This window comes from Ylistrum balloti, unplaced genomic scaffold (genome assembly GCF_031769215.1).
Source record: "Ylistrum balloti isolate Yb309-2 unplaced genomic scaffold, AGI_CSIRO_Ybal_v1 Utg371562, whole genome shotgun sequence".
Lineage (NCBI taxonomy): Eukaryota > Metazoa > Mollusca > Bivalvia > Pectinida > Pectinidae > Ylistrum > Ylistrum balloti.
In genome coordinates, this window is record NW_026782803.1 from 328,024 (window position 1) to 345,850 (window position 17,827).

The 17,827-nt window shown below is 32.5% G+C and overlaps 1 protein-coding gene across 1 annotated transcript; it reads right to left on the reverse strand.

Annotated features, from left to right (window-relative positions):
• Nucleotides 1–4,682: 4,682 nt before the first annotated feature.
• Nucleotides 4,683–17,343, reverse strand: LOC132563033 (fasciclin-1-like; the record flags this gene model as incomplete). The annotated part of the gene is made up of 12 exons (XM_060227791.1): nucleotides 4,683–4,897; nucleotides 5,959–6,079; nucleotides 9,019–9,430; nucleotides 9,823–9,970; nucleotides 10,246–10,378; nucleotides 10,855–11,014; nucleotides 12,124–12,262; nucleotides 13,871–13,991; nucleotides 14,894–15,068; nucleotides 16,057–16,235; nucleotides 16,637–16,752; nucleotides 17,166–17,343. Coding segments are annotated over 12 exons (2,097 nt in total), but the record flags the coding sequence as incomplete, so codon positions are not given.
• Between the last annotated feature and the right edge of the window lie 484 nt (nucleotides 17,344–17,827).

The following is a 17,827-nucleotide window of genomic DNA, read 5'->3' on the forward strand; positions in this document are numbered from 1 at the left end:
CAAAGGGACCCACAATTGTTGGATTCTTATTTGTAACAACCAAGTTTTCTCTCTTTTTTTCATCTTTCCTCTGTTCTTGTTCCGAAAAAAAAAAAAAAAATAGAAAAGTCCTCTTTATTTTATTCTAATTGTCAAATCAAAGATGGATACCTATTGGCCATTTTGCTGATCAGTCCCAAAATCAAACGAACACAACAATGGACCAAGGAAGACCTACATGTGAAATGTGAGAAAAAGCCAGCTTGTACTTCTCAAGAAATGACGATAAGAATAATTGATAATAGACAGAAGGACACTTGTCGATTTAACATTTTCTGTTCCGAGAGTTTTCTTTGTCATACACATTTTCTCACAATTGGTGTTTAAAACGTTTTCACTACTTAACTGGTTTCCACTTCTGAAAGTTTTCAATTGAATTACAATAAAAACGATACATGCAGGTGAATTTCATCAATGTAACTAGGTTTACTATTTGTATATCAATCTACAAAACACACACAACACTAAGAAGAAATAACGAAAAAGACTTTATATATTGTTTCTTATTTATTTTTCTTCTGTGAGTTTTGAGCTTGAGTTAATGATGAAGCAAATATTTGTTAAAATGATGACAAAATGTACAAAATCACATTCAAATTACCTAATCAGGAGATATGATTCAATTTAATTCACTTAAAATCACACATAGTGGTATAATTCATAGATGGTTGATGAAATATATGTTTATATCTAACACATTCATCATCTAAACAAACTTGGTATATGATATTTGGTTATGAATGTTTAAAGGAAACGGTATCAAAACCACCAAAAGAATACTGACATCATTCTTCAAATACAAATTCCATAAAAGTAGGGCAAAATATGAAAAACAGAGTGATTTACAGAATACTCTTGAAAAGTACAATGAGAATAAGACCAGGTGTCCCGGAAGGGTACAGTAATTATCCATACACAGATTTCTGCAGAGAAAACACAGCAGTTCACTAAGTACAGCTTTGGTTGGTTTACTGTGATAGGATAGATCAAAATTATATCTACGTTCTTTAGCAAATACTTATTGGAACCAATGTCACGACGTAACATCCAAAATATTTAGTCTGATATATACAGATATCAATTTTGAGTGAGACAATCATCTATTACAGTTATACAGACAAGCTGTATACATAGAGAAAAGGTTGTTTATAAGCAAGAACGTAAACATGGTTGTTTTGTCCCTTGAATTGATTATAATAATATCAAGTTTTAACTTATTACATCTTCACATATTCCCTTGTATATTCTAAATACATCATCAGCTCCTGTGTACCTTTCAATATGCCATCTTATACCTGTGTACGTTTCAAATATGTCATCAACTCCTGTGTACCTTTCAATATGTCATCAACTCCTGTGTACCTTTCAGTTATGTCATCAACTCCAGTGTACCTTTTGAATGCATTTGGACCTTTTACTTTTGTCATCAATTAAAGATTTACCTCAAGTTTTTTTCTCATAATAACTTCTGGAGAAGAAGACTAAAACATTTTCTGATGACATGCACCCTTAATGTTCCATCATCATTATCAGTATGTGAATACAAGACTGAAGCCCAGACCTCAACAGTAAGGAAACCTTTTTCCATATAAACTGTTGTATAAAACTGAACATATTAATCAAATCGCTTATGACACATTACCCAGGTCATATACATTAAATTCCATTTAAAAATTCATTTCCATTTTTGATATATACAGATATTTATATACAGGTTACACTAATGTTGATGTTGAGAGGTATATACAATGATTAATGATTATGAATATTTACAATAAATTGCAAGATCATCCTCAAAATCAATCAATTGATCATCTTAACATTAAATCATATAAACAACAAATTAATAAATCACTTGTCACTCAGCTTAACTTTCAAAATGGCACCGAAAATTAATCACTTAATCACCCTCAGAATCAATCACATGATCACCCTCAGAATCAATCACAATCACCCTCAGAATCAATCACATGATCATCCTCAGAATCAATCACATGATCACCCTCAGAATCAATCACACGATCACCTTCATGATTAATCATGATATTCTTCAAGTTCACACCATCACTCACAATTAATCACATGATCACTGTTCCAATTGATTACATAATTATCTTTACAATAATTAAAATATGAAATTAAATTTGATAAAAAAAACTCTGCAATAATTAAAATATGAAATTAAATTTGATAAAAAAAACTCTGCATTAGTTATTGTTCAATAAAATGATAAAAATGTATAAAAATAAATTGGTAGTCAAATGATTTTTTCCCCATATCTGTTTAATTCCTTTAAATTCACATGAATTCATTTTCAAAAGTAATGATTCCACATTAGCTGCATGAACAACACATGATAATATTATTATTTATAAACATGTGTTTTGATTTGTACAAATCTGTGTTGATCAAATGGATCCTGTATATCAAGAAATCTTACTTAATAAAAACAGAATCTAATTTCCAGTGATATATATTATATCTAATTCTATTCTGGATTTAACAGAATTTGAGTCAGTAAGAGGACAGAATTTTTTACCAAGAAAGCATTGTATTCACCCTGTTAATGACCACATTCTGGTCTTCTAAAATCAGAAGTTTCATTTGACCTTAGTGACCTAAAATGAAGTTCAAAGTCATGACCTTAATATCAATAATAATAATAATAATAAAATAAAAACACACAACAAGATGGTCTTTATTTCAAGTATGTTAACAGCTAAATGTTACTACTCTAGGCATAACCAACATGCAGGATCTGAACACCCTGACCTTGAGGTCATTCAAGGTCATTCAAACAAGCCAACTAGATATCACAGCATGTTACTGACCAATATAATGGACCTTACCCTACTGCTTTTTTAGTTCATTATAAGTATTTTAATACAACAATATAAGACTGACAGAAGACGAACTCTACCCCATTTACTTACTTCCCTTTGAATCAGATATGTTTACTACACGTAGAATGAATACTCTCTATTACTGTCCTGGTAATTTATCTTTAAAATAATTTTTTAAATAAAATTGATGACATGGAACAGAAAACAATAAAGGAAAACACTTGATGATAATGTCATCTATAAACTCCTGTAAAATTTGACAGACGTTTATAACAGGCTGCTGTAACTAACAACGATCACAATGAAATAGATCCTTGTCTGCAGCCATGGACTAAATGAAATTTGATAGACTCAGGAAGACATAACAATCCATTTTAACAGTCTTCCACATCTATATATCTGTATGAAAACTTAAAACATCCACCAGATTTCTGTAGTAATCATAAACTTACAAATGTACAACCACTTGCTGACTTGTTCAGACTCTACAAAATCATGCATCTTTCCAAGCTATCCTTAAATGTCCAACAGGTACATATAACATTTGATAAATTGATACAAACACATAAGAGGCTTGTAGAATGCTAACCTCTACAGATTTGTATCAACCTATCACAGTCATCCACCAACTTTTACATCAATTTACTAGAACACAGAATTAATGAATGGACGGACAGGTTTGTAGCAACTTGTTGTGGTCTGTAATTACCCAGTTTAGTGATGACTCAAGTCTTTCTTTCCTTCTGAAATCTTTCTCATTTCCGAATTATTTAAAAACAAAAAATCATTTTTTCGTTTTGGTACCAATCTGTATTATCATTTTTGTCTTCTTCTTTTAAATATTTTTTGTTTTTCTTGTGATTTCTTTTTCAATCTTTTTCATCCTCTTCTCATACAACAACAACTATCAGTTTTCGCTTCCTGCTCTTCTAAAACCTTTTAAAATTTTTCTCATTTTCTTTTGAAATATTTTTGATTTTCACTTTCTTGCCGTTTAGACCTTTAAAAAAAGCTTTGGTTGCTGGAACATATGAGTATTGACCATTTCATGTGTTACAATTATATCTGATTAATATAATCCATGGAGTAATATCTGATAGTATTAAAATTTTTCTTTAAGATATAAAAGTAGTTCATAAAAGCGAGCTGCATCATAAAATCTTTAAACACAAGTTGTTCAGTCAGGATGGTTAACTACACACCAAAACTGATACAATTAATCAAGCTTCATATTTCTTGGAATGAAAACTTTCAAAAATTGATTGATTAAACAATCAGTTGAAAAAAAATTTTAAAAAAAAATGTATTTAGAGGATGATAAATAGCAAATATTATAATTACAAATTGAAGCACCATTGTTTTTAGTTATACAGAGTAATCAATCCTCTAAGTAATTCTTGTAATAATTGAATAAGTAGTTATATAGAAATGGATGATTTACATATCGCTTGCTCATATAATACATCTACCTGGTATACATATATATTTACCATATTTGGCTACAAATTGTGCCCAGTTCCTTCGTGAAAACTAAAAAATTTAAAGTCAGACTCGAACATATTTGATCTATCCTGTTCAACAACATACAGAGTTTCTAATTAATAGGTTCTGTTGTCGGACCTGCAGATAATAGGAAACAACAGAGGAACTAGATTTAATCCTACATTGGTCACAAGTACCAATTTGGAGGAGCAACATTGCCGTCAAATGCAGTATACAACACTTACAATATACAATACATATATCACTTGTGTACCACTAACAAAATACTGATGAACATTCACGCTGGAACACAACATGCTACACTCTTCGGTGTCTAGTGAGGAAGATACTCAAAAGTGTCATGGTTACTATGACAAGGAGGCTGTATCTGACGTCAGCACCACGTGACACATCTCTTGTCAAGTCTTCCTGGACGTACAACAGACGGTCAATGATGTGCATGAGACCGTTCGTGGCACCGATATCCATACTGATGACGTTAGCTGTTACACCACTGAACTGGATCTTTACATCTGAAAATTATTGAGAAAGGGAGATAATTTAAAAACCAAGGCGGTTTAGCATGTTAAGTAACTTATCCAATCTAATTTGGGAATGAAATTGTGATTGCTAAAATGAACTATGAGTTGGTATTTATTTAATCACCTGACCAGTCTCGAGGGCGGTGATTATGTTTGTGATAATTGTACAGTGTTAAGTGTTGTAAAGTGAAACAAAAGTCATTAAAACAATAAACCTAACTTAGAAAATACATTGAGGATTTTACATGAGTGTCAATAAGATAAGGATTTATTTGTTTGTCATGTTTACTGGCCCGCAAACAAACAGTGATAAGCCATTATTGTTAAGACATTTTTTTTTTCAAAAAAGATAGTAAATATATTTCTCCAAAGTACATTATAAGTAAAGGCCCTATGGCTATATGACTGATGAATGACTTACAACAAGGCCTTCAGGTTCTGTTAAAAACATATTTACTATGACTGGCCAATGTGTCATCACATGTACATGTTTCTAGAGGCACTTTTGATTAATATGTTCCTGGTACACGTTGCATTACTTTACTGTGTTATGTCATATTATTTAACATCTAAATACAGTCACAGTTTGAGTTTTAGCTGAGGTGAGACACCCAATCATCAAGGCTTTTGCCTGAGTTAAATGCACTGATATTGTTAAATACTTATCAAACTTTGTACAGGTATATTGTAAATAGTGATGATGATGATGATGATGATGATGATGATGATGATATCTTTTAAACAATAATATGATAAATAAATGCACTCACTAATAACCAAAGTGTATATTATATACCCCTCTTCCTGAGTATAGCATACCATATTTATTCAGCAATAAGTGTCCACAATGCAAATCAATATTATTTCATTGTCCTGTAATAAGCCCGCCCCCTGATGTTCTGTTAAGTGATGACCCACTTGGCCAGTAACAGGATAAATATGGTTTGGAGAAGAAATTGTAACTAAACATACAACTACAGTTTGTTGTGATATGAATAAATTTCCTTTAAATTCTCTCACACACTTGGACCCGATAGGATCACTTTTCTTACCTCTATCCATAGACTTCAATATACGGATGGATTCACCTGTCTTAGCTGTGAAGACATGGTTTGTGTTTGACAATTTCTCTAAAGAGATGCGCTGTCCTTCAAACAACAGCCTCTTGAACAACTGAAATTAATAAATGCATCTGAAGTAAGTTTCCAGGTGATGGAATTTAAAATTTAGTTTTTTACAAAGGACAATTTTTTGTTTGTTTTTTTACAAAGGACAATTTTTTTGTTTATTTGTCTTTTTTTACAAAGGACAATTTTTTTGTTTCTTTTTTAACAAAGGACAATTTTTTTGTTTCTTTTTTTACAAAGGACAATTTTTTTGTTTCTTTTTTTACAAAGGACAATTTTTTTGTTTCTTTTTTAACAAAGGACAATTTTTTTGTTTCTTTTTTAACAAAGGACAATTTTTTTGTTTCTTTTTTAACAAAGGACAATTTTTTTGTTTCTTTTTTAACAAAGGACAATTTTTTTGTTTCTTTTTTAACAAAGGACAATTTTTTTGTTTCTTTTTTTACAAAGGACAATTTTTTTGTTTATTTTTCTTTTTTTACAAAGGACAATTTTTTTGTTTCTTTTTTAACAAAGGACAATTTTTTTGTTTCTTTTTTTACAAAGGACAATTTTTTTGTTTAATTTTCTTTTTTTACAAAGGACAATTTTTTTACAAAGGACAATTTTTTTGTTTCTTTTTTTACAAAGGACAATTTTTTGTTTATTTTTTTACAAAGGACAATTTTTTTGTTTCTTTTTTTACAAAGGACAATTTTTTTGTTTATTTTTCTTTTTTTACAAAGGACAATTTTTTTGTTTCTTTTTTAACAAAGGACAATTTTTTTGTTTCTTTTTTTACAAAGGACAATTTTTTTGTTTAATTTTCTTTTTTTACAAAGGACAATTTTTTTGTTTCTTTTTTTGCAAATGACAATTTTTTGTTAGCATTATTAAAAAAAATTATTAAGTTTTAGCAAAATTCATCACGTTTTAAAAAATTGTCCATGTAAAACGTAAATTAAATTCACGCAAGAGATCACAGAGCTTGTATTTACTCTATCTAACAAGAATAAAACTGTCGGAATGGAATTCACAAAGGCATCAAGAAAGATGAGGATGAGAATGTAAATTCATCTCATTTAAATAACTAAAATTAATAGGTCATGTGTAACAATTGTGACATATATAGTGTCATTCATTAAATTTTGGTGGTCAGGTGGCGCAATGGTAACGCACTCGCCTTTCACCTAGCCGACCGGGGTTCGATTCCTGGAACGGACGTGAAAAGGTAAGGGGTCACCTGCTCGACCACGTGGGTTTTCCCCGGGTACTCCAGTTTCCTCCCACAATAAGACCCCTCATGCGCTTAAATCCGGGCCAACAAGAGTGATTAATATAAGTTGACATAACTTGTTTCGCAATTGTTTTAAAATAAATAAAGTTTATATTATTCATTATATTTGTAAGTGGATGATGAAGTATTTATTTACTTCAAATATTTAAACACTGTGACTTTAAACATAGAACATCATTCGGGCCTGGAGAAGCTAGTGTTTCCTATGGTTCCTACACTAGACATATTTGTGAAAAAGTCTAATATTTGGTGTAAGATGTGAAACTATACATTTATATTTAAAATATATTTAAATGTGCAGAAATATCTGTTAGACATATCAACTATTTACTGTAATGATCACAGGCTGAATCGTATGCCTCAGATTAAATGAAAAATTTCCCAGCAGATTTAATAACACAGAATTGAAACGAATATTAAACATAATATATTGGTATATATATCAAAACCTATATCTCTGATGTACCATGTTAAAAATCTCAAGTATCTATTTATTAACATTGAGAGTGACATCACTCATTTTATTTATGTGTTTATCACAAACTTTTGTGGTTCATTTTATTAATACAGGTGTTTTAGTTTTAGTTGTCCCTTAACGTTAATTAGTACCCGAACCTAGTCAAAACTGTCACTTCGTGTGATTTTGTTCCATTCCTAGGAATATGGCAGAGCAATTCAGTGTATCATCAGTTTCCAAATCATGATTTGTGACCCTGTCCATGTCAGCAAATTGCAAGAATTGAAAGATGCAATATCCGCGCATATTTCGTAAATTTGTGGCAAAATTGATAGACAAATGTTTCCCAAAATTTTAAATGGACTAAACACTGTTCTTGTTGATTCTTAATGCAATCATTTTATCATTTGAAAAATGGACAAAAAATGGTGAAAATTTCAACGAGAACTCAGTGGTTGCAACCATGTATGTAATCTACAATGTATGCCTCTCTCCAACGTAAGATAACAAAACATGGTTATGATTTCATTTAAAGTATTATTTTCAAGACAAAAGTCAGACTTAATCTGAAAAGAAGTCAGATCGCATTGGTAATTTCGATTTTGAGATGATAAATATTTTTTTTTTGTAGTCTAGGCTTAGGCTGTGAGTCACTATTGCAGTAATGAACATGCAGCTTTCTGATTGGACAAGTGTAAGATATTTTAGGAATGAAAATTTAAGAAAGAGAGAAGTATTTCCAAAATTTCTCCCTAGATGGTGTCATGACTCAAATGATATACATGTAGTAGAGGTAACAGTCATTTGTGTCAAAAATCTCACCAAACATTTTTTAAATCTGCTACAATCTTCCCCAAAAAAACCCATTTTTATTTCAATTCTAATATATTCTACTGAAATAAAATAAACATTTCAATACTGTTATTATACAAGGAAACTTTCTTCTTATAATTTCTGCAAAGAATCAAAGCTGTTATTCATGAAGAAATTCTCTAGCAGGAATCACTACCAGTAGTTAAAAGTCTAGATCAATTAAAACATGTACAACAGTACTTCTCTTACTTCTACCTTAATACTAGTGATCCAGGACGCTAATTTTACTCACAGGTGCAAGATATGAGGTAATTACAATTTATCATAAAGTTTTCAAAGCTGAAAAGTATACTTTGTAAAATTATGGAGAATACCATTAAATGAAAAATCACTCCAGTAAAAAATGATGGTAGAAGGTCTGAATCAAGGATCTACTTACATATTGAAGTCTCTGTGTATCTCTCATGATCTTCATCCCAATATTTGTGTTCTGGAAATAATCGATCGCTGTGGAATTTGGCACAAAAAATGTAAAAGTACACCCGTTACATGTACCCATGTCATACTGCGAGTTCTGGCTACCGGGATTCAGATTGTTGGCCTGTTGACTGTAGGGGTTGTATGTCGTCTGTTGGTAATTGTTTCCGTAGTTGTTGTTTCCGTAGTTGTTGTTTCCGTAGTTGTTGTTTCCGTAGTTATTGTTGCCATAATTATTATTGCCATATGAGCTGCTTATGTAATCGTAACCTGGAGGGTAGCCGTACATCTCAAAGTAACAACGTCTGGCCGTAAAGCGATTATCTGTTAAATAGCTTTTCATGCCTACTGAACGGATGTAATCGTAAGTTCTCCTGTAAGATAGAAATTTCATTCATGTTTAAAATAATTGATAATTTTTATCATTGATACATTACAGTAACATATATAAGTGGACTGGAAATCAAGATATTAATAGCCTATATCATACATTTATACCAGACTTCAGTAAATATTTGCATTTTTATAAAGCATATTTGACTATTTCTAACATCTTCAATATAAAATATTTTCAAGAACATCATTAGGAAAAAAACAGTATAGATGCACAGATGCTAGTTGATATCTGCTTACTACACAAAGGCAACCATTATACGAAACGACCTTCTCTTACAGAACGAGGCCTGGGACTACAAAGAGACCGACAACTTCTATATTTATAGGACCATATATATCTCACTGGAAAGAAACTGTTATTAGTACTTACAGTAACCACAAATCATCACATATCAACATGGGCATGTCCAAATAAGGAATTCCTAAAATAGAGTCGATGAGATGGACTCTTCCGTTAGTTGCTTTCAAATCGGGGCGGACCACACGTGCCTTGACATAGCCTCCTTGTACCCAGCTCTCTGTCAAAAAAATAGACTGTTAACCAGAAATATCTTCCTTAAACAAGAAACGTATTATCAGAGAAATACACATTGAGACAACAGCGTTATTGGGGTAAAGTGACATGTTCAATACAGAACAGGACACTCTGCAATCTTGCTTCCCAAGAAATGACACAAGTAAAGGTCAAACAACATATTTCACATCTTCAACTGAAGCTGAATTAGAGTGATATGATTCAGAGTGGGAGAAACATCACCTTATTCATATAACAGACACTATGTATAAACCATACCATTTCTGTCATTGTATACTGTGACATTCCAGCCGTGGTATAAAGTCTGTCGGTACTGGCGACTTTCATAACCTCCAATGATAGCCGAGATCTCTATATCCTGGAATGCTTTTAAGATGTGGAATCGAATCATCTACAATGAACAAGGAAAGTATATCAGAAAAGAGGCCCAAAGGGTCTGTAATATTATGTAATTGCAAATGTTTCCAATAACAGTTTTATTTAAAATACAAGTAGATATTTATATAGAAATTTATTATGGAGAAGTGATTTTTATTATTTGCACACAATCTAGTCTTCAGTACTTGTAAACAAACAGAAAATTAACAGATATTGATGTCAAACACATCTTTATCAAACAAGCCAACATGTCTGGTGAAAAGCCCAACTCCTTTTGAGTCACAGGTTCAATGTTGGACTCTTAACTGACTGCAGGATCAATACTTTATACAAAGGAAAATCATGTTTGAATTCTCAAATAAGATACCAGTATACCTGTACTACAGGACGAAGAACAAATGAACAAAACTCTCGACATTAATTTTGTGTAAAGTACATCCTCTTTATCCTCAGCAGTAATATTTATCCTATACATGACCTTGACTTTACCTTGTCCACTTGTGCAAGGTCGGAGATCACATTGACACCAGGTACTCCCTGTATTTTGGTGAAAGCATCGCCGACAGGAACAAAGACATTGACACCCGAGGCTTGTACAAGAGCATCTCTTGTGTCTGGCTGGGCCTTGTTGAGATATTGGTCAAAGTTACTGTAAAAGAATTCAGAGGTCAAATATTGAAACACTGCTCGAAAATCTGGTCTTAAAGCAAGGTTCAAAGTTCAGGTATCAAAACAAATGTTCAAAGGTCAGGTCTCAAAATAAATGTTCAGAAGTCTGGTATTAAAACAAGGTTCAAAGGTCAGGTATCAAAACAAATGTTCAGAAGTCTGGTATTAAAACAAGGTTCAAAGGTCAGGTATCAAAACACAGTTCAGAGGTCTGGTATTAAAACAAGGTTCAAAGGTCAGGTATCAAAACAAATGTTCAGAAGTCTGGTATTAAAACAAGGTTCAAAGGTCAGGTATCAAAACACAGTTCAGAGGTCTGGTATTAAAACAAGGTTCAAAGGTCAGGTATCAAAACAAATGTTCAGAAGTCTGGTATTAAAACAAGGTTCAAAGGTCAGGTATCAAAACACAGTTCAGAGGTCTGGTATTAAAACAAGGTTCAAAGGTCAGGTATCAAAACAAATGTTCAGAAGTCTGGTATTAAAACAAGGTTCAAAGGTCAGGTATCAAAACACAGTTCAGAGGTCTGGTATTAAATCAAGGTTCAAAGGTCAGGAATCAAAACACAGTTCAGAGGTCTGGTATTAAAACAAGGTTCAAAGGTCAGGAATCAAAACACAGTTCAGAGGTCTGGTATTAAAACAAGGTTCAAAGGTCAGGTATCAAAACAAATGTTCAGCGACCATGTATAAATCATTTCAAATCTCAAATGTTTGTTTGAAGAGTTCAGAGGTCACACATGGAATATTTAGACAAAGTTTAAAGGTCATCTATAAAGACATTGCAATAGGAAATCAGGTTTAATATATGTATAAGAGCTAGAGTTTCAGTAGCAATAAGCCAGGTAGCAGAGTTGATAGATCAAATATAAAGACCCTGATAAAATCAGTTGATTTTGTTAAAAATTAAAGGTGATTAATAATATCACTCTGCTGATGATATGGTCAGAAAACTGTCAAAGAATATTTATGATATTATACTTATGGTAGACAGTAGTAAAAATGTCACAGACCGAAGGTCAAAGGCCAAGTATACAGGCCAAAGGTCAGAAAAGGAAAAGGTCAAAAACATCATATAAATAATACTTACGGTGACTCCTGAGTGATTGTTTCACGAACAGAGTGGTACACATAACCAAGCATACGATCAACAATATGGACAACTCCATTAAATACTGTGATATTTCCTCGCACTATGGAAGCATCCACTCCTTCACTGTTTACATAGACTGTAACAATCAAAATACAAATATTTTGTTAAACATCACACCAAATTACCCTAGTTTAAACATTTGGTCAGTTCGAACAATACCGAGGGTTTACTGTAATTCATTGTAAATGTAACAGAAATCATCGTAATATATACCAACTATTCACAAGGAAAATTGTAATCTGTACAAATAACAGCACTTTATCACAAGAGTGCAGTGGACACAATATACACCGCCACAAAATATAAAGATCGCTTTTAACATGTCCGTATCATAAATAATACAAAAATCAATGAACCGTAAAATCGCCCCTTCATGAACATCAAACTATTGCATTAGTGACATCGAACAAGTTTCATGAAAATCTGATCATTAGTTTAGGAGGAGTTGCGTTAACAAAGCTCCATTAAGAGAAAGCTACTGATACAAAGTTGAAAATGGCATAAATCTTACAAAAATCAACATATAAACAGGGGACCTTATAGGACTTTCCATTAAAGGCTAAATCTTAAATATTTTGACAAGTTTTATGAATCACACACACTGCATTATTTTTATCGTATGATCAATTTTTTTATCAAATCTGAATGACAGCTGACATTTCTATGTTAAACTTGGAGTCAAGTTGATTCTATATCTAAGGTCTTTGTTGTAACATGATAATACCACCTCTGACTGTGTTATATCATTTGATGATCTTTAGTAAACTACATTGTATATTACAAAGATGTAAACAGCGAAACTGTGACACAAATATATCCACTAAATAACCAGGCAATTGAGTTAATTTTGTGATTAAATCATCTTAAGGAACACAATAATGATTGCTATTTCAGCACATTATCTAGTGTAGTGGAATTTGTTATAATTCCAAGCTTTTTTCCACTACTTCAGGATGGAGCATATTTCCTTAGTTGCGAGAAGATAGGTGAAGGGATTTCTCAGGAGTAAATTACAAATTTTTGGAATAAGGCTTCATTAAATTCATAAAGTTATTTTAATTCAGAATGGGACTCATAAACGCACAACAAAGCCCTGCAATTGGAACATATAATTAATTTCGCTACACGCTGATGGGTGAAATTCTGAGAATAACTACAGCCAAAGGCATCTTCCAATATTATACAATATCATACAATATTATACAATATTATACAATATTATACAATATCATACAATATTATACAATATTATACAATATTATACAATAATGAAATGTCTAAGAAAAATAATTCACTATGAACCAGCTTCAAAAGGTTAAATAGGTGGAATACTTTTATTCTTGCCGACCGGTTTCGCCAGTTCGCTCGATGTTTTAATATGATATTATTAAGTGACTCCCTGCATACCTTTCGGTATCCATCCTCCAGTGATCTACCAACCTGAGGATCCTATCTTACTTACTGGACCAGCGTTGGCTCCTTCCCCCCCATTCAATCATGTATGAGTGACTTACACAAAGTTATCTCATTCTGAAATGTTTATTACTCAGCAAAGTTAACGTTTCAACATACCACGTTCACGTAGTGAAATCTCTGTCCACATCACACACAGGTGAAAGATATTGATTATTTCCACAAGACTGCAACACTAACTGGGGAAGAATAATTAACAAAGAAAACATACCTTGGTATCCATAAGGGCGTCGGAATCGGACTAAACGATTGAGTCGGTTGTTAAAGCCTTCATTATGGTTGATATATGGCGTAAACACTACTCTGTCGGGAATGATATGGGCCTTAACGATCTATCAAAACAAAACAAAGTCTCCTTGTGTACAACATACATATCACATCTGGACCACAATTTGTTAGAAAATATGTGAAATGAATTTCAAAATCAAAGATTTCAATAATTGCAGTAAATTATCCTTAGTTAGAACATCGATATCAGAAATAACAAAGAAAATGCTGACATGTCAACAGAATCTTACTTAAAATCCAATCAAATGGAACGGCTCATTGCCCAGTGATCTCAAGAGCAAAGCTGATTACTGTCACTACAGGTGTTGATATCATAGTCTGCTGGTCCACACTCTATTTCTGACCTCTCTGGTTAGGCCAGTATTCAGAAGTGATTTTCAGTAGATTTCAATCATTTCGGACATGAAATCAGTTCAATATTCAGAATTGAAATGGATCAGTATTGGGAAGGTTTTAATTACTATAATAAAGAAGTCATTCCGTACATAACCATTTGATTTGGCTTCAAGAGGTGATCAGTTTTCAGAAGAATAATTTTGGGTATTTCTCAAATTGATCATTATGATAGCCCTAAAACTCCTCAAAAATACTCATCATTATTTTTACTTTTATATCAGGAAGGAAACACAAGGTTTGCTTCTTTCCTGTATTGAATTTAATATATAAACACTTAGGACATTTGGAGGCAAATGCAGTCTCCTTGTTGCAGGAATTGGCTACCTCAATGAACACCATATAGGAAGTTTTCGAAGGTTAAGTGTCTTGTTCAAAATCAAAACTACTACAACACAAAGTAGTTATGAACATCCTCCTGACAGACATCAACTGTCCCGAGTGGGGATTCTATCCAACCTACACATTGCAGATTATCACCAGTGATTAACGCTGTACCGCGTGTGTGGTGGCAGCTTCCCTGTTAAAGCATGAAGACATAAACAGTACCTACCTGGTCCAATACTCTCGGGTTCTGTTGAAGGTAACTAAGCTTGGAAGAAGGTATTTTTTCCATGGCTTTGTTATTTGGGACAAAAAATGTGACTTTCTTGTTGCGGTCTGAGAGATATGACAGTGTGCTATAGTACCCATCCTGTAGATATCTTGATATCAGATCATAAAAATCGCTGCAACATAAACAAAAATTGTTATATACAAAAGCTGTTTAAGTCTGTCAAAGCATTTTCAGATATATAAAGAATCCTGCATTCATTTCGATTTCATCTGAGTTTTATTAAGCAAGTATTAAAATTTCTTAATTCAGCAAGCCTTCGGAGAAATAAAATGAAAAATTCCTGACAAATTTCGTTTATCTGTTCTAAAACTTTTGCAAACATTCATAATAACAATATTTCATCAAACTGATATAATGCTTAAATTCACAATATACAGTTTTCATGTGTGCCTGAGCAAAGTCTGTGTCAGTAAAATAAGTCAGAAAGGAGGTAAGTCTATGTTTGTTTAAAGGGAGGTAAGTGTGTAAGTCTGGCTATAAGGGAGGTAAGTCTGTATGTCTGTCTGGCTGAAAGGGAGGTAAGTCTGTATGTCTAAATAAAAGAGTCTGTATAGCTTAAAACCACAGTTTCATTTCTGGGTCATTGTACACGAATGTTGTGAAGAATGAAATTATAGGTCATTTAGTAAATATTTCTTCTAGACTTTATAACAGATATGCAATTATTCTATACCCAGAATTGATGCACAATATCTACTGAAATTTTATTCTGACATCATTTTCCTGTTTGTTGGTGTGTCAGGATACAAATTGTGATGAGGCTTCAGTAGTGATATTTTGCAATTTTGGGTATTTCCCTCTAATTCTGAGGGGAAGTGACATTTGTTTTTAAATATTTTTCTTAAATGCAGGTAACAAGGTACATTCCAGCTAAGTGTATTGAATAGTTCTACAACCCAGATCCTTCTGCAAAATTTTATAACATTTTGATTTTTGTTTTCTTTTGGTAAAACATATAAATAAATGAACTGTAGTCTGAGGCCTATATGTCTGTCTAAAGGGAGATAAGTGTGTATGTCTGAATAAAGGGAGGTTACCCTGCTGTATATCTTAAGTGAATTAACATTGTATTGTTTAAACAAAGAGAGGTAAGTCTGTACCTTGTGTTTATAGATGAATCATCAGGATCAGAAATGTAACCATACGCCATCTTTATACTCGAGATACCAATGTAGCGTGACAGACCATGAACCACGCCGTTAGAGCCGACCAGATCCTTCTGATCATTAGAAATTTCTGCTCCATTTACAAAGTAAACTGTTGGGCCAAAATATGTATTCTGAAATAAACAAATGGATCAATACAAATTCTGACATAAATTCTTTTCACGTCATTTGAATGGTTTTTTTTGTGTAACATTAAGTTGGTAATGGTAATATAGAAATTTTCTGACTTCTTTTGTTTAATGAAAATCTATCCACATAAATAAACCCCAATTTTGTGTGACTAAATAAAATATATGGTTATTTTGACAAGTTTTTCACACAATCCTAAAAATACCTGGTCCCATTACTTTAACTGACCTTATTTTTGTGTGCAGAAATATATTGAACATTTACAAGGATCATTAGTAGGCAATAACAAAGGATTTCCTGCAATATACCAACCAAAGAATGACTTTACTTATTACGAGAATTATTCTTTATTTGCATTTCTTACGCCATTTTCTGTGTGACCTACCGAGAATGATGATGTACGCTGACGGCGGTTGATGAAGATCCTTTCCCCGTTGTCTGACATACTCTGGTATACTTGATTATCCTGCATATTCCCTGTGTTCAGCATATTGTTTATCACTGTAACGAGACAAAATGGATTATCTCCCTTTAGATTTTTCTGTTTTCTATAAGATATTCTATTTTTATTTAATATTTCAGGAAAGACACTCAGACATTGAACTCAGGATATTATTTTCATATAACTGCATTTATGGTTGTTACTGTTGACAGAGCTTTGTCATTTATATAGACGATAAATGCCATATCCAGACATTCTAATGCTTATATTTATATTTGAAAGTGGAACAAACATCTTCATGAGTTATCATAATTCCCAAGGAAGTCATCAAAATGGTGTTTCCAGTAATCAACATACATGTATTATAATGTAGCCAAACCAATTCTAATATATTTCTCTATCAAGTTTGCTTCTAATTTCTGCCAGAAGTAAAAAAATATCAACTGTAAAAATAAGATAACTTCAAACTTACAAGTGTGAAATTTGACAAATTGTTGAAGTTCTGGTGACCTGGCAGGCAAGTTTCTAATTCTGTTATATGCATCATTAGGTGCATTATCAAAAGCTGTGTTGTTTGGGGCAAACACTGTGAATTGGCCGTTGGAATTATACAAGTCTGTCAGTCCAGCCCGTGTTACCAGCTCTGCGAACTATAAATAGAAACCAAAAATATTTCATGAACGAAGTATTGTAAGCATAAACGTCTTCTATATTATCGCCAATTTCAGATCTAAAATCAACACCAAGTGGTTGACATGATGTCATCATGTTTTTCTATTAATCTAATAACAATTTTTTCTGCATCTTGGAGATCGTAATTCACCCAAACATTAATGACAACATGAGATACATTGTTTCTATTAATTTAATTCAATTTCTCAGTTTTAATGTCCACTATTACAGCCTTTTGACCTTTCAGCAGATGATTGTGTCTGTGTCTAATGTCTTATAGGCTTCATGGTAGAGTATACTCTACCACACACAGGACCCCTCCCTTACTGAACTAATCCACCAATAGGGACAGGGCTTTGTTATGCATTATATAATTGGCTAACTGTTATCAAGGTCTTTTCAGCTGGGCATAGACAGTCCCTTGACACATCATGTGTCTAATATTTCTCTGCCTGTTGATTT